Source organism: Hylobates moloch, unplaced genomic scaffold (assembly GCF_009828535.3).
Source record: "Hylobates moloch isolate HMO894 unplaced genomic scaffold, HMol_V3 SCAFFOLD_10, whole genome shotgun sequence".
NCBI lineage: Eukaryota > Metazoa > Chordata > Mammalia > Primates > Hylobatidae > Hylobates > Hylobates moloch.
The window spans coordinates 95,829,723-95,855,584 of NW_026652285.1; the positions used below are offsets into that span (position 1 = coordinate 95,829,723).

General features: G+C 40.7%; 1 protein-coding gene across 10 annotated transcripts in view; it reads right to left on the reverse strand.

Moving 5' to 3' along the window:
• DENND1A (DENN domain containing 1A) overlaps positions 1–25,862 on the reverse strand; it is a 551,140-nt gene that overhangs the window by 275,310 nt on the left and 249,968 nt on the right. For all 10 annotated transcript variants that reach the window (XM_058445765.1, XM_058445767.1, XM_058445766.1 and 7 more), the window contains 3 exons: positions 20,583–20,652; positions 14,847–14,927; positions 10,679–10,732 (listed from right to left, as the gene is read on the reverse strand). In XM_058445765.1, the coding sequence (XP_058301748.1) occupies positions 10,679–10,732; positions 14,847–14,927; positions 20,583–20,652 (205 nt within the window). The remainder of the gene's footprint in view (positions 1–10,678; positions 10,733–14,846; positions 14,928–20,582; positions 20,653–25,862) is intronic.

Genomic DNA, 25,862 nt, shown 5'->3' on the forward strand with positions numbered 1-25,862 from the left:
GGACATTAGACTCAGAAATCCAGTATGCATCATACTGTGGTTGAGGCTACACTCCAGGCATGGCTGAGAAGCCTCTCTCCCCTTGACGGATATGCAAGGGAAGGCTGGAGAAAGTGTGACAGAGAAGACATTTGGTCTGGGCCTCCAAACAGGGGTTCACTCAGTGGACGAGGGAAGAAGCATATTCCAGGCAGAGGCAAAGACAGGGTGGGGAGAGGAGCCACAGGCAGGGAAGAGAGTAAGGGGCAGGGTGGGGCGGGAGAGCAGGGGGCAGGGGAGCTAGGGACAGGGCAGTGCTGAAGGATCCTGACATGATCTTATTCGTGTTTCGGAAAAATCTTCCTAGAGACTCTGTGGAGGACAGATAAGAGGGCAAACAGGAGGCAGGACAGTCAATTAACAGGCTGCTGCCATATTCTGGGAAAGAAATGATTAAAATACACATTAAAAAACCAATTCAGACAAAAGCTTTGGGTGTAGATGTCACGGATATCCATAAAGTGGAATCACAGGACTTGATGATGAATTAGACTTGGGGAGGGAAGGAGAAAAAAAATCTCAAGTGACCCCTGGACTTCTAGATTACTATGCACCATACTTGTCTACTTGCCCAAATAGGATTTTAAAGGGAGAGTCCATTCTTTTAATAAAGGATAAATCCTTCTTCTAAAGCACCATAATTCCTGTCAAACATGGTGTCCCTGGCCACCTCGTCCTAGGCTTAGTGTCCTGGGCTGTAATGCCACCATAGCTGAGCCTAAATAATCACTTTCTTCATTCTCCGCCAATTACTTCTCTGTGTGACTCACCTACTTGGAAAGGAAAACCTTGCTTCGAGGACTAGTTCCCAGTTTCTGTGCTCAAAAGGTCTCGGTTTTCTTAGTGCCAGTAAGTTTTTAGGCTTGAGGATATTCCTTTCCTACTCATGGAGTTTAAACATTATTTCAGTTACATATACATTTATGTCCCCATGAGCATGTGCCTCTCCACCTAGCATCTCTTCTGGCCACACTCTCTAAGGCTGGGTAGCACAGCTACAAAGCTATCCACCACCCAGGCTAGAAAGGGCTCAAATCTGAGGAAGGTCTCTGGACAGAGCAGCCTGCAAGGTGTACTTCAGAAGAAGCCTGCAATGCACAAGCTCCTTAGACTCTTGGCTCCCACTTCTCATCTCTGCAAAGAAATGTTGGTAAGCTTCAGGTCCAGAGCAAACCCCCTGTGGCTCTAAATCCAGACAAAGAGAAAGGGAATGGCACCTGGCAAAACCCCCATCCTCCCATGAGAAGCCTTATAATGGCTGCTCCCTTCTAGCTGTCCCTGCTGGCTCCTGCACCAATCCAGGTGGCTGGGGACTTGAGGCTCACTGTGATCCATGCCTGAGGTTACGAAGCAGGTGGGGGTGGTGGCGATGGGGGGAGTTGGAGTGGGGTGGGAATGGGAGGGGATATAGTGGGGCTTAGAGAGAAAGCGTCTTAGGTTCAATACCTTAGGGAAATGAGATAATCCTCAAACCAAAGAACTGACTCTAAGCTGGGTACTCCTTGGAGCCTTCGAAACAGATGCTAGTCCGCCCCACTGTCTGTCATTTTATTAGTCTTTGTGACTTTCCACTTCATACATGGTACACATGATAAAGACCTACTGTCTTGTGTCTGAAGGCAGCTTCCAAGGCAAGAGGCTTAGTTTTGTCAGTGGGTCTTGTTTACTGAAATAACTTCTATTCAAATTATTTTACCATAATATAAATTTTTAAAACCCTCAACCGATTTTTTTTTTTAAGAATTTAGGTAACCTTAGTTGGGAGGGATTCTTTAAAGGGAATTATAAATTTGGATTCTACAAGAATCTGCTTAAGAAAGAATCCCAGAAATTCACATAAGCAATCAAATCAGAGAAGAGTATTCTAGAAAGGAAAGCAGAGTTTACCGAGAGGTCAACTTTCATCCCTCCATGTGAATAGAAAAACCATTAGAATAAACAATTACCTGACAACTCTTAAGAGAAACAATGGAATTCTCTATAATCGCAGTTCTTGATAATAGGTCTTCTACTACCACTTCAACTTTGTTTATGTTTGAAAGTCATGATGAGTTCATAAATCTTTTCTATATCATGGTGCATCTTTTGACAAAGTGGAGTCTGGGCAATGTTATATGTAACTGTCCATTCAAACTGCTTTCCTCGCATCATTAACCACTTGGTATGACACCAACTAGATAATTAAGACAGGTTTGTTTAATATTCCAAATGAAGGTCTATATGATTATCCATTAATCAAAAGTAGACTTCAAAACCTGGACACTTAAAAAAAATCCTTTATACAGCTGGTTTACAATGTAATTATTACTACATAACTGTTTGTGATCTGTGACTTTTTTTAAATGCAGGTCAACTGTTTAAAATTTATAAAGATTTATGCTCATTTAATTATTGCCTGCATAAAATTCACTCTTACATGTGTTATCTTGATAGACAGAGAAAACCCTGATGGGCAATTACAGAGTGATAGTTTTTCAGTGAAAAGAAAGAAAATATTTTTACAAAGAAATTGTAGAAATAATGAGAATTAACTTCAATGGGGATCTGAAAGGGAAAAGAATTAATTTTTTACGTTTGCTTTTCATTAATGTCTTGCAGACAAATTGGCCCAAAAGCCAACTGAAAGGAATTGTTCTTTTCTCTTCTCCTGGGGGTGGCTACATGTTCATTCATTCAGTCATTCGTTCAGTCAATAAATACACACTGGGCTTCTATTCTGTTCTGGGTAGAGTGCTACAGTGAAAAAAAATACTGATCCCTGTCCTTAGAGAAGGAGACAGGACATTTTACCAAACATTCATACAATTAATTATATAACTTACATGTATGATGAGCAACTTCTTAGATGGGCAGAGGGAGCCACGGAGCCAGGGCCCAGACCCAGCAGCATCTCAATGCTCAGATCATACCGACAGAGGTATGAATCCTGGTTTCAGCACTTCCTGGTTTGGCAAGTTACCTCACATCTCTGGGCTTCATTTCCTCTCCAGAACAGAGATAACAACCATACTATAAGGCTGTTGTGAAGATTTCATAACATAACAAACAGTGCCCGATCTGATCCACAGTGGATGCTCAATAAATACCAGCTCCTTCCTCTCTTTTTTTACACTAACACTTCTCTGAAGCTGTCCAGGAGAACAGGATTATCTGGTGATAGAACATTATTAAGTTCCACATCCCAAAGCCTATTTATCCTTTTTGTTGCTTATGTTCCTTAGAGGAGATAATCAATAAATATTTACAAACCATCTATATTACAGGCAGCAGAGCCCTGCGCTCCATCTGCCACACCAGTTCCAAGCTTCAGACATTCTGGTGTGAAAAGGGCCTGCTAAGCCACTTTCAAGGCTCCATGAAATATATGCCCCATGAAAGGAAAAGAATTAATCTCCATAACCATGAATATGAGAAAAACCTAAAAAAGATGTGCTCCAACAATAATGTTCTTCAGCCCTCAGCCACAACTCAGATCTTAAGGGAGGTTAAGACTAGAATTCTGGGAGAGCCAAGAAAAGGAGAAAAAGAAACAGACCATTGAAAGCAGCATCTCCAACAAACCAGACATTGTCCTTGGAACTCTACATTTAACACTTCATGAGTTTCTCAAATTTTCCTTTTGTAGATAAGGACCTAGAGGCTCCAAGAGTATAAGTACGTTGCCCCAAGGTCCCAGGGTAGCGAAGCCCAGAGTCTGGTTGTCTCTAAAATTCATGTTCTTTCCACTACACCAGATCATAAAGGATTAACAACCCCACAGTTATTGTTTATTTCAATTTGCAATGCAGCAATTTAGTAATTTTAAATTAATCCTTGAAAAATCATCAAGAGATTAATATGCAAATTTCAACACTGCTAGAGCTCGATAGTGATTCTGTGTCAAAAACCACACAAATTGGTCCTACAAAAGTTCAGATTCTCCTTAGAGGAAAGGCTTTCCTGCTTCATTTTTTAATTTGCTATATATTTTAAAAAATCATTTCTTTTCCTTTTTTTTCCTCATGGATAGAACACATCAATTCCAGGGAGGCAGTGGGGTACAAAAGGAACAAAAGCTTACAAACCTGGGTTGCTACACCGTGCTTACAAGCAGACCTTGCCGCCTCAGCTCTGTGAGCTCTGGGCTCCCTGTCTAAAATGGGGCTCATGTCTACCCCTCTCGGAGTAGCTCTAAGGATTAAAGTGGAATCATGTACGGTAGGAGTCTGGCAGATTGGTATTACCATTCCGCTTAGAAACAAACAAGGCTAGCCTTTTCCTGGTTTGCAAAGGAGGATTTAGGGACAATGGGTCATGCACAGGGAATTGGTTCATTAGTAGCAAAACCAGCAGAAGGAATGTAAATTTTTAAAATAGTGGGGGCAGGAGAGGTAGCATACAGTGCAGACAGGCTTTGGAGGTAAGGCTATGAGAAGACTTAAAAAAAACCTTCCTAATCTCAATTGTGGTTTTGAAAAATTAGAAATGATCAGAATTTCCAGGTACCTTAAAATGAAGTTCTTAAGAAATTATTTGTTCTTAAAAGAAAAAAGATTTTTTTTAATGAACCTAACCTAGGCAATCATTTTTATCATAACATTATTTATAGTAGAAAATGTAAATGTCTATTAGTAGGAAAAGCATAGCTACAACAGTTAAATACAGTGAATTAAACATACATATTTATCTTTTCTCTCTCCTGATACCAGCCTCCCAGAAAAAGTCACAGTAAAAGAATTTTAAAAGGCACGAATACTGAAAAACAGGAGAAGAATTAGTAATGGAAGAAAGAGATCAAATTTTTGAACACCAAAAAGCAGATGTGACTAAAGAACTGGTTTTCAAGCTGGGGCCATTAGTCCCCCAGGGGATATTTGGCAATGCCTGGGGACATTTTTGGTTGTCACAGCTGGAGGGGAATGTGCTACCATCATATAATGAGTAGAGCCCAGAGATGCTTGCTAAATATCCTACGATGTATAAAACAGCCCCACTCAACAAAGAATGATCTGGCCCAAGCTGACAAGCATGCAACTGAGGTTGAGAAGAAAAGCTGAAAGCTATGGATAAGGTGAGCAGGCACAGCACCGAGCATTCAGCCCAACTCATAGCACAAAAAGAATTCCAAAAAGGAACTGGAGACACCCAGAATCTCTGAAGGCTAGGAGAGGGGGTGCAAATAAAAATAGGAGTAATTCAATCCCAAGGATCTCCTCTCCCAGCTCACTGAGCTAGTCAACAGACTTTCCTGCACCTCTCCAGAGGAATATGTGTTTACTTTCTGGAAGAACTGAACCAGAAAGGCCTGGGGACACCAGGTATAGTTGAGGATAGGCAATAAAGCCTTACACTGAAAATGAGTATTAAACGAAGGTATACATATTAGATGTTGACATGGCATAACCTACCATTCCTACTCAGCTTCCAGAACACTGGTAATAAAGCATACACTAACTAGGCAAAGAAAACAGACCAAATCCAAAGGAAAAGATTCTGATACTGATATTTCAGAGGCCACTGCCCCCAAAATAGCCACACTAGTTCCAAGCTCCAGAAATGACTGACAGAGCATTCAGTCAGCTTTTTAGTGCCTCACTCTTAAATGTGACGGGGCAGCCATTTGAGGAAAGGCTCTATAGTGAAAGTTATGGAACAAAACAAACGGAAGATAGGAATGTTGAGCAAGAAAATAATACAAGAACAATTTTTAAAATCTATAAATAGTCTCACAGATGAGTGAAAATATTAATATAATGGCAGAAGTAAATTTCCAAAGATGGAAAGATTCGCTGAAGAAAGTAGAGAGAAAACGAAAAGAAAGAGATGGAAAATAGCAGAGAAAAAACAAGAAAATTAGAGGATCAGTACAGGATATTTAACATTCTATCATAGAGGCCCCAGAGAAAGAAAGAAAAATGAAGAATATCTTTTCAAAGAAATAATGTGAGAAAAGTTCTCAGCTCTAAAGGACATGAGTTTCCGTACTAAATGGAACCACCAAGTGTCCAGCACAATAGATGAAAACAGGCCCCTAGCAAGGCACACCACTGCAATTTCAGGATACCAGGAGAGACCACCAAAGGATGGTTACAATAAATAAATCACAGGAATCAGAATGGCTGAGACTTCTTAGCTGCAACAGCAAAGCTAGAAGTCAGTGGAGAAACATCTTCAAAGTTTGGAAGATAATTTCCAACCTAGAGTTCTATACCCAGTCAAACTGTCAAAAGAAGAATAAAGAGGCTGGGCTCATGCTTGTAATTCCAGCACTTTGGGAGGCCAAGGCAGGTGGATCACTTGAGGTCAGGAGTTCAAGACCAGCCTGGCCAACATGGTGAAACCCCATCTCTACTAAAATATACAAAAATTAGCCAGGCATGGTGGTGTGTACCTGTAGCCACGACTATATGGGAGGCTGAGGCAGGAGAATCGCTTGAGCCCAGGAGGTGGAGTTTGCAGTGAGCCGAGATTGTGCCACTGCACTCCAGCCTGGAAGACAGAGCGAGACTCTGTCTCAAAAAAGAAGAAAAGAGTTATTTTTAGTCATGCTAGGTCTAAAAATGTTGCCTCTAACAAGTACTTTCTCAAGAAAACTACTGGCGCATGTTTCACCAAACTGAGGGAATGAAATCAAGAATGAGAAAGATATGAAACCCAAGAACGCTTATGTGACAAAAAGTTGTATAAGAAAGGAAAGGTAATCTACTAACTGCTTCAGCATGCTCATTAAAATGTAAACATTAACTTCTGATTTAATGTAAAAATTTTCTAAAGGTATAGAAAGAATGAGAGGGGGAAACATGTGACTGAGAGAACGTTATTCTGTGTGTTTCGGGGTGGGGAGTGTTACAGGTGGGAAAAGACCAAAACTCTCATCTTCTATAGGAAAATCAATAAGTGATATCTGTAACAAAAAAAAAAATAAGATTTAGCAATATGAATAAGTTATTCAAAAATACAGAGGGAAACACGGCGGCTAAAAACTTGAAAGTAGCTGGGCAACTTGAAAATTGCTGGTTTTCATCAACTATGTAGTCCTACATGTTTTTAATCCATTAATATGCAGTACTTTCATAAGAATAAAAATACCACTAAATAAGTATGTCATTAAAAAGGATAAAGTAGGTAGATATGAACACTTTTTAGAATACATTAAACCAAAAAATGAGTTGCTAAACAAGTATGAATAGCATCATATTTATGTTTAAAAACCATCTACAACACACACAGGTTCTCACACACATAACACTAAATTCCTAGAGAAAGATTTCATCAAACACTGGAGGGAGAGTGGGATTGGGGTTGGAGGGGATGGTGGTAATGGGGGCCTTTCATTTTTTTCTCTATGTATCAGTATTAATCTTTTACAACAAAATATTTGTAAAGAATTTTTAATGACACAGGTAAATGTTCATGGTACATTGTTACAAGAAAAACATAAAGTGTGTACATTTTGTGTGCTTTTAAAAATGTAAGTTTTGAAACTTAACAACAACAGCAAAAAACAAAAGAATACTTTTGTCTCAAACAAAGTATTACTTAACCCCCAGTGTAAGCAGTGGAAATTAACCTGCTCTGAATAAAATAGGAGCAAGGATCCAGTACTCTGATCAGTTAGCCATCTACCTCTGTGAGGCCTTCCAGGGCTCCCAAAGCAACACTGGGGTTCCCGGTGGCACAGTTTGAAAACTACATGTCATAAAAAGGAAGGATGAAAAAACTCAGAAACAGATCTCTGAGATGGGAGATTATGCCTGATTTTTCTTTCGCTGTTGTATGATACACATACACACATACCTTTCCTATGATTTGGTACTGTTTAAGTAATAATTATCTGTTCCTGAAACACCTATATAACCACCTAAATCTGACAGATTTTTTGAAGGATGGAGATTGAAATAGAGCTTTATTAATCTTTTCAAGTTATAATTCTATATTCATATTGCCTATTTCTCAGGTCAACTATCATTTATCTTTTTCTAGAAAATTTTCTCTTTTCACAATCTTTAAATTTATCAAATAAGTTTAAAATTTTATTCTTTTCACAAATTCAGTTTTTAAAAACTACTATTTTTCAATTTTACTTTAACAATATTCCCTAATAAATTAAATTATAATTTCTTTTTCTAGTTTTGGTTATTTTTTATTACTATTCTTTTTTTAGCTTCTTGAAAGTCAAGTTCATTGTTTTCTAAAATTTTTATTTATATAAAAGCATTCAAAGCTATGAATTTTCCCAGAGTGTGATTTTGGCCATATCCCTAAGGTACTTGTTTAGTGTCCTTATTGTCATTAATTTCTAAATAATAACTCATTTCAATTTTTATCATCTTTGATCCAACTGCTATTTCAAATAGATGAATATTTTTAAACCTTTAATTAATTTATTATCATTTTCATTCACTGCCATAAAAGACAGTGACCTGTGAGAGTTTAATATGCTCTATTTTGAAATTTCTGGTGTGATTCAGTACATGATCAATTCTTATAAATGTCCCATGGCATTTTAAAATAATCCTTCAGTAGCCTCCTTCGTAGCCAGAGTATGCCTCTGCTTCTGCTCTTCCTGCACTACTTTCCCACTTCTTTTTGGATTTTTCCACTGTCTATACTGAATTGACTGCAACTATCAGTAATCATCTCCTTTATATTATGTAAATTCCCAAACTTTCTGGCTCATGGCAGCTTTCTCTGTCATTAGGGAAATATTTTTCTCCTTTCGTTCATCATTTCAATGGAATTTTCTGAGAGATGAAAGGTAAAAATCATGGGCTCAAAGTATAGCATGTTATGTAAGAGCTTAGTCTCAAGAATCTAGAAAGATCAATATTTGAATTCTGATTTTACCATTTATTTCCTGTAGGATATTGAATATGTGACTTAAATTTTCAGGGCTTCTGTTTCCTTATATTAAATAATTATGGTAGTTACCATGTAAGCTTGTTGAGAGAGCTAAATGAGAAAATGGAGAAAAGCACCAAATATATAGTATTTCGAGTAGTAGTACTCAATCAACATTAGCTATTGTTGAAATGGGAACTCTGGTCTGAATTTTTTATTTGTTAATGTCAAACAAAAAGGATGCAACATTTTCTACCATAGTCTGATCATACAGATAATATACTACATGGATATGCTTGATAATCCCAACTTATCAAGACTGTTATCTAATCACGATACTACAGCCTAACTTCATTCATTACATTTGATCACCTGATATTTATAACCTGTTCTATAGACAACACTTAGAAAAATTTCCTTTCTGTGAATCTACAGTAGTTATGAAAAGGTATAGCACATATTCCAGTACTTTTCTTATCAAGTATTCAAGTATATGCCCAAAAGAATTGAAAGCAGAGACTCAAACAGGCATTTGTACACCAATGTTCAAAGCAGTATTATTGATAATAGCCAAAGGGTAAAAACAATATCTATTGATCTCAGCATCTATCGCTGGATGAACAGATAGGCAAAATGTGGTCTACACATACAATGGAATATCATTCAGCCTCAAAAAGGCAGGCAATTCTGACACATGCTTCAACGCAGATGAACTTTGAAGGTATTATGCTAAGTGAAATAACTCAGAACAAAAGGACAAATATTGTATGATTTCACTTACGTGAAGTACTATATAGAGAGTAGTCAAATTCATGGAGACAGAAAGCAGATTGATGGTTGCCAGGGGTTGCGGAGACAGGGTAATGGGAAATTGCTTAATGAGTACAGCGCTTCAGTTTTGTAAGATACAAAAAGTTCTGGACATTGACTGTACAAAATATGAATGCATTCGAAACCACTGAGCTGTACACTTAAAAATGATTAACATGGTAAATTTTATGTTATGTATTTGTTACCACAATTTTAAAAAAGTAATCAAGTGTCTAAGTGGTAGACATTCTTTATCTGATTCTACATAGTACTATTTATAACCATAGTAAAACATTTTGAAAACATGTCATGCAGCTAGACTAGATATGTCATTCAGCTTGTTCAGAAGGCAAACATCAACCTTCTGCTCTCTCTCACTCTAGTTCACTGCTCCTACGTCCTTTGGAGGTAGGGATGGAGGCCCTCATGCTTCACCCACAAATACTTTATTTTATTCTCTGAAAGGTAAATATACAAAGGTAAGAAGTAGAAGTGTAATTCTGCTTGAGTAGATCTACCCTAATAAACCTCTATTTGGAAAATTCTTTATATGGAAACATTTCACTTACAATAGCAGAAATGAGAAACAATCTAAATGTTCTACAGTGAGAGAATGGCTAAACTACAGAGTAAATGGAATATTACATAGTTGACAAAAATAAGTCATATGAATGAAAATGGAAAAGATGTTTTTATAATAGGTGATTTAACTATGTAAAAATACATTCTAAAAAGAGGGAATCAAATATCATATTAATACATAATTACCTTTGAGAAATAGGAATAACAATCCCTCCTTGTCTTTATACTTTCTATACTTTGCAAATATTCTCTATTTGTTTTTGTTTTTATAATACACTTCAGTTCTTATACTTTCATTTTTATAATGTGTTTTTTAAAAATCATAATTTTTATAATGATACTTTAAATCACATCCTTTATTTATTAAAACAAATAGGCAGAAAACAGAGAAGAATAAAAATTTAATTTTTTATTCCCAAGTACTTACATTCTCAGGTATGCTGGGAAGTTCTCTGGTATCAGGCACAGTAAAATAAGAATGCTAGAAAAGAAAAGCAAAAGTGATTTATTTCGGCTAAAATGTATAACAATTGCATTACTCAGAATTCAGGTAAATGATTGGAAAATATTTCCTTACTCAGAAAAGGAAACGGTTTCACTCAGAAGAAACACCCATGGAATATTTTCTTTGGATAATGTCAGATTGAACCAGATGCATTAAATCATCACTTTGGTAGATGGAGTTCTTTTCTATGAGAGGAGAACTTCTTTGGGAGATATAAATGAAGAGTTCAGGCCAGGAGTGTTCGCTCACGCCTGTAATCTCAGCACTTTGGGAGGCCAAGGCAGGCGGATCACATGAGGTCAGGAGCTCGAGACCAGCCTGGCCAACATGGTGAAACCCCGTCTATACTGAAAATACAAAAAAAATTAGCCAGGTGTGGTGGCGGGCACCTGTAATCCCAGATACTCGGGAAGCTAAAGCAGGAGAATCGCTTGAACCCAGGAGGTGGAGGTTGCAGTGAGCTGAGATTGTGCCACTGCACTCCAGCCTGGGCGACAAGAATGAAACTCTGTCTCTAAATAAATAAATAAATAAATAGTTCAAAGAGGTTAAATGGCTAAACACATGAAAAAGGCGTTCATTTCAGCATCTGAGATTATATTCATCTGTAAATGTGGCCAAAATCTGCCCCAAAGGCCTAAGTGATGTTAGTAAGAGCTCCAGTTGCTGGAGCACTGGAGCTGAGACCATTGCAGATGACTAAGAGTAGAGAAATTCTGCCCCCGAAGCCCACTCCATCATAAGCCTCCTGACTGGAGACTCAGTGGAGTTGAAAAATTGACCTCTTCAAAGAAGGTCCAATGAGGCATCTCCATATGCAACAAGCATGCATCCCTGAGTTAAATGACAACAGGCTGAACTGATGGCACCTCCTTTGCTGCTATTAAAGACTCAGAAGACAATGGCAAGCAGGAATGGAAAGAGCTTGGTGCCGGTCAATTAAAGATGGGATTGTGCAAAGGCCAGGAAAGGTCACATGCAGAGAAGGTCAGCTTAGCCATGGCCTAAGTTCAAACCTGGACCCCCAAGTGACATTTCAGGAAGCTATCCACCCCAACCCCCACTCTTGGGTGATTGCAAAATAGGTAGGTGTCTAGAAGAATGAGTTGTATAGGCTTTCTGAAATGAAAGGCCTTGGGGACAATCGTAATGATGATGATGACAACAATAATAGTATAAGGTACTTGTCTAATATTCAACAGATATTTGTTGAATACCTGCTACATGAAAGGCATTATGTCTAGTACTCTGTAAATGTTATCTCTAATTCCCATAACAAATTTTGAGATAGATATTATCTCCATATTACAAATGGGTAAATTAACGCTCACAGAAGTCAAGTAGTCAGTTAAAGGTCACACAGCTAGTACGTGGCAGAATATGGACCAAAACTAAATCTGTGTAACTAGAGCTGTGCTCTTTCCACCATGACAGACTGTTATACCTGTGCTTTTTATGGCAAATGACAGCAAAAGGGACTTGAACAAATAAAAAAGTAAAAAATATAAAGTAAAAAAGATAACTTAAAAAAGCCTTCTTCAATGCATTATTCCAAAATCTGTGTGTATATCAAAATACTACCTATGAAGTATTACAGAAGAGACGGTGTAGCATGGGAACTAGTAAGTGATTAATTCAACAATGAGGATTAAAACAGGAAAAGTAATATGCAAGGTTCCAATATGATTCCATGAGATACCAACTTCTATACCAAAGGGCTAGAAGTTTAGCTGAGTAACAAATGGCCATGTGGTGATTACGTAGCTCAGCAAATTCACTTAATAGCACAGAACCTGTTTTTGAATCTATAAATGGGAATCATATTATCTTCTTCAAAACTGTTATGAAGAATAAATGTTATATATACGAAATGCCTACCATTCAATAAATGGTATTTTAATATAAAATTATTACTGCTGTGAACTGCTAGTTCATATTACTATTTGTATCATCACTCATATCAGACACACAGAAATATACTCTTGCAGAGAGTGACTAGAGACAAAAAGTCCAGGATTACCATTTTATCAACATGTCAGGATGTATAACCTAGATGAGAGTAGCTCTTCAAAATCAGAAATGCAATATGGAGAAAGGAATTCCCAGTGAAAAGGAAAGAAAAAAAAAATCTGCCTTTACAGATGCAATTGATAGTAAATAGTGAGCCAACACAATTCCAAAACCAAGTAGTCCCCAGGCTGTCCTTTGAGATTCTGTTTTGCTCCATTGCCCATGAAATGCTGGGGACCAGGGGAGGTCAGAAACATTCCTAGAAACCACTGGCATGAAACAGCTGCGCCACCCCAGCAGTTCCTGCTGCCCCTGAGATGGCTTGTCCTTGAGGCCTGGCATGCACGCTCCTGAGCAGCCATTTGAAGGAAGGAGTGGACCTTCTTCCCCAGCAGCTGGTGACCCAGCCAGGATACTCCACAGCTACCTGTCGGATGTCATTACGGACTGAAGTCGTGAGATCAAGCTGCTTAGGAAAAAGGACAGAGACAAAGGCAGGGTTGCTTAGCTATACAGCAAGGACTGGGGCAGGTTTAAAGCTCATTTGTTCATCTTTTCCAGATGGTCTCCCCTGCCGTATGAGAATTTTTGTAACAAGGTTTCTTTCTTTCCTATGCTCTATTAAAATGGGCAAAAGTCTCTGTAAATTCATTTTTTTCTTCCTTCCTTCCTTCTCTCCCTCTCCTTCCGCACGAATGGCACAGTGGAAAGATCATAGGCTTGAAGTTAGCCCTGGCTTTGAAAACACAAGTCTTATCTCTTATTAAGCACATGACCTTGGAAGGGCAGGTATCTTTTCCTCTTGAAACCTCATCCATGAAATGGGAATGTTAATATCTATTTTGTAGACTTGTTTTGAATATTAGAGATACATATTTAGTATAAATTAGGAACTTATTAAAATAGTAGATCTATTATTAATTACTAGTAGTAACACTGCTTTCAATTTTATCATCATTCTGAAAAAACCTACAAGGAATATTAATTTTCTTTAGGAGGGGAGATACCTTTCTACCACTGAATACCAATACTGTACCTGGTTCTAATGAAGATGAAAGACAAAACTTTTAAAATTTTCAGGCCCCATGACATAAGGGAAATAGCCCCTGGATAATAATCAATACTTGGTCAAAGTATGTCCATCTGAGGATTCTGATGAAGGTAGTGACAAGGGCTTGAGGGTTTGACCTAGAGAATTAGAGAATTCCTGGAACCAAAATATGGAAAAGATCTCCTACACCTCTTCTGATGCCTTATCTGACAGATGAGGAAATTGAAGCTCACAAGGTTAAAGGTCCTGATTAAGATCACTCAGGTCATTGGCAAGACAATGACTAGGATGGAAATCTCCCAACTGGTATTTCAGAGCACAGTGCAGAACATGTAATAGCAGTATATATTTATAGGTATTCAAAGAACTATCACTACAGGCCAGGAACAACATTAAGCACTCTCCCGCTCTGTCCTCAAGGGCCACACAGTCCAGTGAGGGGGACAGGAAAAGGAGTCATTCCAATAGGGTGTAACTAAGTACCACAAAGTGTGCAAGATGCTTGGAGCAAAGGAGGTAATCTTAGCAAAACCTACGAGGTATCAAGGGAGGATTTCTCTGGAAATAAAATCAGAGTTGAGTTCTGAAGGATGAATATGTGTTACCCTGGCAAATAGGGGAGAGGAAATGTTGAAAGCTGAGGGTGCAGGATGGGCTTCAGCAAAGGGACATGCACAGCAGTGCTGTGGGGCGAGGGTGACACAGGGAGGCCGGGACAGGGACTGAAGAAGCAGGCAGAGCCAGCTGTCCTATTTCGGGCCAGTATCTGTGATCCAAGAGATACTGGTGATGGGATGATGGACACAGAGGAGGGTGGGGACATTTAGGACATGTCTGTTTCTTACAGAATCTCAGAGAAAGGAAGAAATTCTACTCCCTGGCCTATCTTGAGCTCAGAGGTCTCAGAGTATTTGGGGGTAGGGTTAGGGGAGGTACAGGTGACAAAATACAATCCTGTTCAGCTAGCTCCTTCTTACTGTCAATGATGAAATGGGTTCTCAGTGATGGCTAATACTCTGCCCCACTTACCACGCTGAGATGGACAGACGCTCCTGGGTCAGGGATGGGAAGTTTGTGCAGAGTTTCAAGAAGCTCATTCCACTGATTTTCCTGAAAGAAATAAAAGGCCTAAGTAACAAAAGCAAGGCTGAGCCCTTAGTAAGATACCTGCAAGGAGGTCTGGGCACACATGACTGAGGGGGCTGGGGAGATGCTGGCCCCAGTACAGAAATAGGTTTGATATTCATGTAGGGTTTGACAAAAGACACTGCGTATGCCTCAAACATAAGAGCCAAATAGATCCTCCTACACCAAGTTTGACATTTTCTACTCAGTGAGACACCTACCATGACCGCCTTTTATGGATCATATACCATAAGCTCTCAGCAAATCTATCCCCTAAACTCCATAGCAACAACTTTTAAATGCAAACAATCCTAGCTTACAGGGCGGGGGTGGTTAGGAGAAATAATGATGACACTATAGATCTTGTCTTCATCATCATTACCCTCAATTAATTTTATTGAGTGTTCACCGGGTACACATGGCAGCCTCCAATTATGGAAAATTAGAAATGAACTAAGTATAACAGCATGCAATATAGGATGGTGGCTACGCATTCTAATTTGTGAAATTGAGCAACATGATGACATACAAAGCAATACAAATTATTTGACTGAAAATGGATTCACCTCTAAAATGCTCAAAAGAACACTGCTCACAGAATTATCCAAATGCTATTTCTCCCACCCTGTGGAATTATTTGTGCTAATACTGATAAGTGTATATTTGTATCTATTCATCCTCTATTTGATCCTCCCAACTACCCACTTCAACAATGTGAAAACTGAGGCTCCAAAAGGTGAAGCAACTTGTCTCAAATCAGCCCGTTAGTAAGTTGCACAGCTAAGGGGTGAAATGCAGGCTCCAGAGCCCTCCTGGCTTCACTACAGCTGTCTTTAAGTAGTGAATTTAAGGACAGGAAAAAGAAGATGCACCCAGACTATAAGCTTGTTTCAATCTGAGCTCTGACAAATCAAACAAGCTTCTCAGAGAGGAGAGAGATGAACTTGTGGGTGTGTGTGCATGTGTTTAGTTTTGCTCTGAAACAATCTCAAACTTACTGAACAGTTGTAGAAATTGTTAAAAAAAAAGTTTTTATTTTTTCCTGACCTATTTGAGAATGAGCTGCCAAGATTATGCCCCATCATCCATAGATACAAACAAGGACATTCTCCTAAATCACCACAATTAATCATTGCTGTGGTTTAAATGTTTCCCCCAAAAGTTGATGTGTTGACAATTTAAATATCATTGTAACAGTATTAAGAGGTAGGACCTTTAAGACATGAGTACATCATGAATTAATGCCATTATTGTGAGAGTGGGCTTCTGATAAAGGATAAATTTGGCCCCCATCTTGTGTCTCTTGTCTCGAGTGCCACACGTTATGACCCAGCAAGAAGGTCCTCAACAGATGCCAGCACCAGGCTCTTGGACTTCCCAGCCTCCAGAACTGTGAGCCACATACATCTCTTTTCTTTATAAATTACCCAGTCTGTGGTATTCTCTTATAGCAGCAGAAAACAAACTAAGAGAATCATAATAATCTGGAAATTAACACTGATGCAGAATTACCACCTTATCCTCAAGTTTTGCCAACTGTGCCAATTAATATCTTTGGCAGCAAACAATCCACTTCAGAATCACATGTTGCAGTTAGTAGTTATAACCCTCTACTCGTCCTCAGTCTGGAACAGCTCCTCAGTCTTTTCTAGATTTGTACGGCCTTGACAATGAGACCACCCATTTTGTAGAATAACTTCCAATTGTCTAATGTTTTGTCTAATGTCTGATTTCAATGTCCCTTCACTCATGATGTTTGCTTTCATCAATTGATTAATTCACTTGGTATCTCTACAGTAACATTATTCTTTCTCTTTGCAGTAAATAACCATTTTGTGGATTCACACTTTGTGTAAATATCCCATTCCTCAAACTTTCAATGTATCCATTTACTTATTTATTTTACCATGGGTCCACAGTTTCCTGTTTTATTCAGTGTGATATAATCCTTTAATATCCTAATTTGTTTTGATGCTCAAATTGTTCCAGATATGACTAGAGGGAGCACTCTTATTGCTTTTGTGTCCTTCTGACATGTTCCCATCACGTTTTTAGCAATTCCTTACTTTTTGGCACAAAAGATTTTTCAGGTTCATCTTATACTTTCCCTGCCTCAGCCCCAGAATCAGGTTATTTCTTCAATGAGTCTGGGTTCCTTTTAGTGGGCAATGGTATTTAGAAACCAAGATCTGGGCACCATGTGTGCTCACTGCTCCTTAGTATTGCTCATGCCAAGCCCTTTCAGTCAATGGAGCCAGGGAATATGTAACACACACATGGAACCACAATAGGCACTTCACATCTCTATTTATTTCTATATCCATCTTCCCATATTGAAAACCACAGGTTCACACCAATGGCTCCTATTCCAATCCAATATAGAAATTATTCTAGTTTTCTCCCTCTACATATCTGTGACTTCATCCTACAAAAGTGAAAAACCTTGCCTATATTTTCTTTTTATATTTGGTTATTTGTATAGAACCACTCTTCTACTGCCATCCCTGCCTCCTTCCCTACCCAGATGCCCTCCCTCCCCTCCCCAACACTGACATCCAGGGCTGGGCCTCTACTGCCCAACCCCTCAGACAAATGCCTTCCTTACCTCAGGATCCAACACACCAGCACTGGGCCACAGCTGCTGCCTCCCTTCTCACATGGATTCTTCTAGATCCTATTTGAGTTCTGACATCCCATGCTGAGCCTCTACCACTATGCTCCCACATAAACATCCTTCTCTCCCTCAGGCTCCGACACCCTGAGGCAGGCTGCTCCCTGGCTCAGATGCCTGCCTTGCCCTGCCATCCCTTCCACAAGGGTGCCCATTCAAGGTCCGATGAGCATGATGGGTCCATTGCCCAAACAGATACCCCAGTTACTCACACCTTGGTCTCCCATACCCATGCTTAGCCATCACAATCTCTCTGTCTCTGTCTGTCTCACACACACACACACACACACACACACACACACACACACACACACATACACAATAGAAGCCTATCTTGCTTCCCAACCTTCCCAATGGCTTTTAGATGAGAGAAGGTTTCAGCCCTGGGGCAGGAGGTAGATTCTATTTATTTATTTATTTATTTATTTATTTATTTATTTATTTATTGAGAAGGAGTCTCGCTCTTTCACCCAGGCTGGAGTGCAGTGGCGCGATCTTGGCTCACTGCAGGCTCCGCCCCCCGGGGTTCACACCATTCTCCTGCCTCAGCCTCCCACGTAGCTGGGACTACAGGCGTCCGCCACCTCACCCGGCTAATTTTTTGTATTTTTAGTAGAGACGGGGTTTCACCGTGTTAGCCAGGATGGTCTCGATCTCCTGACCTCGTGATCCGCCCGCCTCGGCCTCCCAAAGTGCTGGGATTACAGGCGTGAGCCACCGCGCCCGGCCTGATTCTGTTTCTTTAAATAAAAAATGTCTTCCTGTTCTAATCTGGTGACTAAAACCTTGCAAACAAGCCAGTTGTAGACAGATTTCCTATCATCTGTGTCATAATTCTTTTAACCAAAGGGGGAAGAAAAGAGTCCTGGGTTCAAGAGAAACAGACTCCAACTAAAACATGTTACTGATCTCAGTCTCTGACATCCCAAGAGGCAGAGTCCTGCTGGAGCAATCACCCAGAGGAAAGGTTCACCAATTTTACAGGGTAATAATCCAATCTCCCATATGTGTAGGTTGTACCTACCCTTTTATAATCTTTCCTGAATCACATGTTTTAAAAAGTGTACTAAGTTCTTTGTTTTGCTGAGTTTTTTCTTTTTTTTTTTGGACTGGAACATATGGAGGGAAAAAAATGTGAGTCAATCTCCAATTCAAACCTGTTAAGAGCCTACATATTATACAATTCTATTTATTAAAGACACCTTTCAAATTTGAGTGAAAACCTGAATGTTTGACTAAAGATAACTGTGAATCAGAAATCGATGAACAGATCCAAGGTGACCTCCTAACTCATTCATCAAAGAGTAATCCACTTCTTTTATGACAGAATCCCCTGACATCTAAGCTTCTTTTCACAGTGAGTGTAGTGATCAAGGAAGCCGTTTCTCTTAGTTATTCCTTCCATTTACTGTGACCTCTGGAATACATTTGCCAGTGAGTAAATCTATCTCTAAAAAAATGATTTAGTCATTATACACACAATTTCCCCCTTTCCTCCAAAACAGCATTTCCCAAAGTGTGTTCCAGGAAACACTGCTATCTCAGAATGCTAAGATTTATCACAGAATTAAAGGGGTTTGGGGCAAAACCAGATGGGAAGCACAGGTGACCTAGGTTTCTCCAATGCAAGACTTCGTAGAGCTTACATTAAAGGAATCTTAAGGAGATGAAAATGAAACACAGCTTTCCCTTCCCTGGACCCCAGTGTGACTGAACTGGTACCCTTTTCATGGACGATTTCTCAGAACTAACACTCAAATTGCTCAGAACATTCAACAGAAAAAAATTAAGGGAAATTTTTCCTTAACATTTAATAATAATGGATCACTTTAATTAAAAATCTTAGGCCATTTACAAAAAGGAAAATACAAGCCATTAGATACATAGACAAATATTCAACTCACTAATAATCAAAGAAATGCAATTAAAACAATGAGACTTTTTTACTTGTCAAACAACGAATTCAACAAATGATACTGATGACAGTATCGTGACCCAGGCACTCTCTTACGTTGCTGCTTAAGGGTATCCTTTAAGAAAACAGCAGAATTATTCTGGAAAGCAGTTTGACAAATGTTTTAAAAATGTTTATGTCCACTGATCTTACAATGGCCCATCTGGGATTCTCCTTTTAAGGAAACAATCCAAAATGAAGAAAATGCTTTACCCTCATAGATGCGAATGGTTACACTTCTCATAACGGTAGAAAAATCCCAAACAATTAACAATTTCCAATAATAGGAAAATGCTTTGGAAAATCAAGGTACATGATAAAATGCTATGCAGCCATGAAAAATATTTACAACATTTTTAATAGTGTGGGAGGCATGCTCGTTATAATGGTATCTGAAAATGTGGGCTATAAAAATCTACATAAAGGTCCAACTGCCCTTTGACATCCATGGAAGATACCTTATCTTACCACTTCTTCCAAAAGTACAGCAAGGTACAGATGAATTTTTAACGTAATTTTCAGACCCCTACAAAAGTTACTGTAAAAGCACCACAAAGCTTTATTGAAATGGGAACTCAGGACAGCTGGGTAGGTCACTTGCCGGTTAAGTGTTTTACTTGCAAACCCCAGATTTGCAGCATGACATGAGCAATTCAAATATGTGCCTCAGCAAAATTATAATTTAATACTGTCACAAACTTTCCGGGCTCCTTGGGAATATTAAAAATTGTGAACATTAACTCTGTGAACGTTAAGGGTCCATTTATCATTTCTTTAATGCAAAGAAAAACAAAAAACAAAACAACCCAAAATGCTAGGAATATTTATTTTAGGGAAGGGACTAGGGGCAAATTAAAAGTGATTTTCTTTTCCTTCCTATTATTTTCTGAATTTCCCAAACTTTCTATTATGGGCATGCATCACTTTTTTGGTAAAATATAAGGCATGTTTTACTTTTTCATCATAAAAAATAAAGCTTATTTGTTTAAAAGAATTATTTTAAAAAGGCAAATACCTGTCTTTTTGTCGTATAATCTGCCAGGATGTTAAGCAGCTTATAAAATACCTCGAACCAGGGGAGATAGCTGGAGGAAGAAGAGGAAACACATGAAATATTAGTATACAGGTCAAAAACTTTAACCAGGGTCTAATTCAGGACTGATACATTTCAGTTTTGCTCTATATCCTGAAGAGTCTTACTGTTACAGACTGGTGGAAACACAAACTGGTGAAATGCTAATTATTTCTGAGAGTTTAAAAAAATGCCTGTGCAAGGCAGAGGATTGAATGTCCATTATAAATTATTCCCATGTCTCAGAGCTAGAACAGTTCACAGAGAAGAAATTCAAAGCCAACTCCACAATCAGGCATCATCTCTGAGAAGTCCCCTGGCCTCTCCCAGCACACCCACCCTTCCCAGGAAAGCTTCTATTCGGTTTCTCATGATGGGACAGACACAGACACAGACACACACACACACAGCATTCCCACTGCAGGCATCTGCAAAGGGTCCCAATGCCCCCATGAGCCCAAAGCCATCCATGTTGCTGCAACAGACATTCTACCCATCACACACCATCTCTCTATCTACTTCAAGATGAGTTCTACTTCCCCATCCCCACTGCCCTCCACCAGGTCCTGGCCATTGCTCCCCTTCACTCAGAGCAGCCTGGCTGCTGACCTCAGTCCTGTGGTCCACTCTGTGTGGCTTGTTTTTTTTGTTTGTTTGTTTTGTTTTGTTTTTGAGATGGAGTCTCACTCTGTCGCCCAGGCCAGAGTGCAGTGGCATGATCTCAGCTCAGTGCAACCCCTGCCTCCCTGGTTCAAGTGATTCTCCTGCCTCAGCTTCCCAAGTAGCTGTGACTACAGGTGTGCACCACCATGCCTGGCTAATTTTTGTATTTTTAATAGAGACGGGGTTTCACCATATTGGCCAGGCTGGTCTCAAACTCCTGACCTCAGGTGATCTGCCTGCCTTGGCCTCCCAAACTGCTGGGATTATAGGCATGAGCCACCTGGCCACGGCTCTTAGAATGGTTTTTCTAAAATGCAAATCTCCATCGCACATTGTACTTAATTCCTGCAATGATGCCCATCACTCCAGGATCCAGTCCACATTTGTTAGGATGGACTTCTGGGGCTCTTCACTGCCAGGCCCTTGCCCACTTTTCTGGTTGTCCTCTCTCTACTTCCCCATAGATATGCTCCCTTCACTCCTCTCACTCTGGAATGTCCTGGCATCTTTGAGCCTGCCTGAGCTTACATACACTGGGCCCTTTTCTCCCCGACCTCTGTGGGTCTAGTCTAGCTGATTTCTACTCATCCTCCTAACAGTCCCTCACCCCCTCCCCATCCCCACTTCATGTGCCCTAATTCTCTCTTTTCTGTGCTGCCCTGGTCATGAGAATGCTTCTGTCAGAACATTCCCCACATGATGCAGTCCTCAATGGCATGTCTGTTTTCTCAACAGACCACATGCAAACAGAGAGGAAGGGGCCTTCTTTCTTCACTTTGTCTTTCCGGTGCCAAGAATGGCACCTGGCACACCATCAGTGCTCAGCGTTTACTGAGCAAATAAAACCAGACAAAGACTGACGGCAAGGGCACACGCATCCTATGGAATTGTTGAAAAGTATCCACACCCCCAAGCAGTTTTGCCACTTACTTTCAATAGCTTTGTTCTCTAGAAGGAAATTTTCCAAAGCTACATCTAACAGCAAGCGAGAAGAAGGTTGTACCAAGTGCTTGCCGGCCTGGTCATGTCTGCCCTGCTGCACTAACAGAGTCCATTACCGACAGAGGTGGACACGAGGTAGTGCACAGATGTGATATCCTGCCAGGGAGAGGGGAATCAGTACCCTGTACAGATTACCGGCTGCGCCACTGAGGGTAATAAATGAAGTGAGAGGCAACAAAGGGAACAGATAAAGTGCACAGTCCTCTGTCATTAACGTCTGTCTAAAGCCAGCACATGCTACTGTAAAATTTAAGTAGCTTATCAAAATATACTGATAAGCAACTTAACTTTTCACTTCTATGACAGTATTATCACTTACATTAATATGTTTCAATCAGCCCTGGCAGCTGCATATTGACTATTACATAGCAAATGACTGCTGCCACTTTGCACAGCATTTACTTTGGCAGAGTAATGTAAACATTCAAGAGGGATTAGGGAGCAGATAAGTTTCTCCTTTCCTATTCTGTTAAATAAACCTCAGCCAAGTTAAAAGCCATTATAGTACGAACAAGAAATCCCCTCAGAAGAAAACTCTTGCACAGATTAGACGACTCAGTAAACAAATTCGACCAAGGATTACAAATTTTTTTCTTCCTGAAAGCAAAATACCACTAGTTAAATCCAGCCACTGAAAGTCAGGAGGCAGGGGGGAACAGGCAAGAAGGGGAAATAGAATCTTGCAAGAAAACTGTGACTTCAAGTAAACAAGAGAAAAAGTGAATCATTTTAGAAATATTTGGTGAAGTGATATGGGGCAGGCTGGGTGCTCTGACAGTTTAGGACTACAGTATCCATCCAAGTAGTTTTGGAAGACTAGGTTCAACTGACCAATGAGGCTTGGGCACAGAAGCTCCAGCCTCCGCAATGTCACCTGCTGTGAGGATGGAGGTGACGTGGGAAGGAGCTCCTAGCCTACTATAGACGGCAGGCACCCTGGTTCTCACACCCAGCCTCAGCCTCACCAAGTCAATTCTTTTTGGCTATGCTAAGCAGAACCACTGGCCACAAGAAGTTTTGCAGTTACCCTGGAAATCAGCCATTTCTTACTCCCTTTGGCCTGACTGGACACAACTGTTCCCCACATGTTGTCCCCTGTACACTGACAGATGAATATCTAGTGATGGCAGTGTTAAGGTTTTGAAACCGAAACCCAGCTGTCTTCTTCTTCAAAGGGCCCCTGTTTTCCCCTGTTGGGAGGCCAGGGTTCACAGCGGAGCTCTATCCAGCGGCGTTTCCTGTCCAGCTTCATTAGAGCCGCCACAACAGCTTGCGCGGCCTGCCAGGCTGCAGGTGAGGCTGCAAGGACCCTGCACTCCAGTCTGCGTGTGTCTGTCATCGTTGAATAAACAATCCTTCCCAGTCCAAAGACAGAAACAAACACTCTAGTACACTGCACCACCTTGGACATCTAACGAGGTGCAACCATCCGTGGTCCGCCTCTGCCTGCTGCCTTTGTGTGACAGCTTGAGTCCCCACTGCAGAGTACCACAGCGGGGACTGTGGTGGGTTCTGTCCAAGGCTGTGGCACAAAGGGTCCTCCTGCACTCAAGAAAGCTATGGTCCTCATCAGAAAGAGACACACCCACAACAGAGTAACAGTTTGGGTGGAAGGAGCTGGAAGTCTTTCCCAAGTGCTTTATTTAGTTTAGGCTTTTGGACTGATGTAGAAGACGATCATGGAGCATCATCATGACCCAACCAGAAGACGGAGAAAAGCGAAAGGGAACAGCCTGCTCCCCAGGCACCTGCCTGGATCCAGGCTTCTCTCCCTTCTCACCCACTATGGCTCAGGTAACTCTCTCCCAGGCTCTGCCCTCACTCCCAGGCCTGAGAGTCAAATGGAGAGGCTTGTGTTACATGTGAGGTAATAAAAAGTTTTAAACTTGAAAAGTTTCCTCCACCCACTGCCTTCCCGATCTGGGGTCCCACCGGCCCTTGTAAGGAGGGCAAGGGCAGGTTCTAAAGACAGCACTTATGGCAGCAACAGCCCATAGTCAAAATCACCCTGAAAAAGGCCTTAAATTACCTCCAAATATGGCGGACATGGTCTGTGTAAACACAAAGTAGTTAGCCTGAGCTCTGGGGTCAGGCTGAATGACAACATCCTGCATCTAAATCTGTCGACTGGGTGAGCTGCTGGCTCGTGAGCTGAACTGAGAGCAGAGGACTCCCTTTTCTAATCTCTCCACTTGGGATGATAATCACTCCCACTGATGAGTTTGTGTACATGTGGATGACTGGCCTTGTGTAAGCTCAGCGTGAATATAAAGGGATTCCACTTCTTTAAGTATTAAAACAGAAAACCATTAAAAAATTTTAAGAGCTCTCTGACTCCTCTTTCTACTAGTTCAGTTCAAAGCTATGAGATGGGACCAGGCAAGGTAGGTATGGAAGAGAGCAGGGGGCAGGGATGGTGGAGAGGCTGACCAAGTCGAGGAAGGCAGCAACTACCTGGGAGAATGCTGGTCCACAGCAGGACATCAGACTCAGGTAAGAAGAGGAGGCTGTCCTCTCGAAGGGGCAACCTGGTGTTAGAGTCCAAGTGGGAGGAGAAGGGTGTCCCACTGAGGGGTCATCGGGCATGGTGTGCTGGGGCCCTAGCAGAGTGAGGGGCCTGGTAAGGAAAAGTCAGTGTCTGAGCAGGATGAGGAGGGAGTGAGTCTCCATGGGGGAGGCCTGACTTGGAGTTTCATGACTCAAGGGGGCAAGGAGGGGTTAGGCCTGGCATGGGATAAAGACAGCATCTATGTGGAGTGGAAGGCCTGACCAGCAATGGTATTAGAAACCAGAAGAGTACAAAGAGCATCTGGAAGGCAGTTCGATGTGGGATGTCAGGGCTTCCACGAAGCAGGGGGTGGGGAGTGGGGGAGGGAGGCGACACAGAGTCCATGTGGTTGAGAAGGCTGTCCATGATAGGAAGGGGCAGCAGCAGCTCTGCCTAAGGTGCCACAGTCCAAATAGTAGCACACGCTACTGTAAAAACAGGGTGAGGAGGGTGGCGCTATGTAGGAAGGGGGCTGCAGCAGAGGGCCACTGGTTACGAACAGGGAACAGATCAAGACTGACCAAGCTGGTAAATATATAACTGGAACCAGATGTCTTACTATCGGAAGAGAGTTACAAATCCAGTTAGGGAAAAAACGAGAATGAACCCCATGGTGTCAAACTGGAACTGAATGTAACTGTAGGGCATCATGATGCTCAGTAGATAGGTAGGAAAGTAGAGACAGATAAAATAAATAGAAATACCAATCTATGTACATACACATATTTTCTAGTTTTAGTCACTGAGAAGGCCTGGAAGCAGAGAAATCCCAATTATAATCAGCACACTTAGTGCCGAGATATTGGTTTCTAAATACTATTCTCCAGTAATAGGAACCTGGGCTCCTTGAAAAAAACTGACTGATTCCAGGGCTGGGGCTCGGCAATGCTATGTTGGGTTAGGAAAAAAAAAAAATAGCAGTGCTCAACACATGATCAGGACATATCAACAGGACATGAAAGCCAGTGAGGAGGGGCTTCCACTGACAAAATCTGCATGACAGGCAGAAG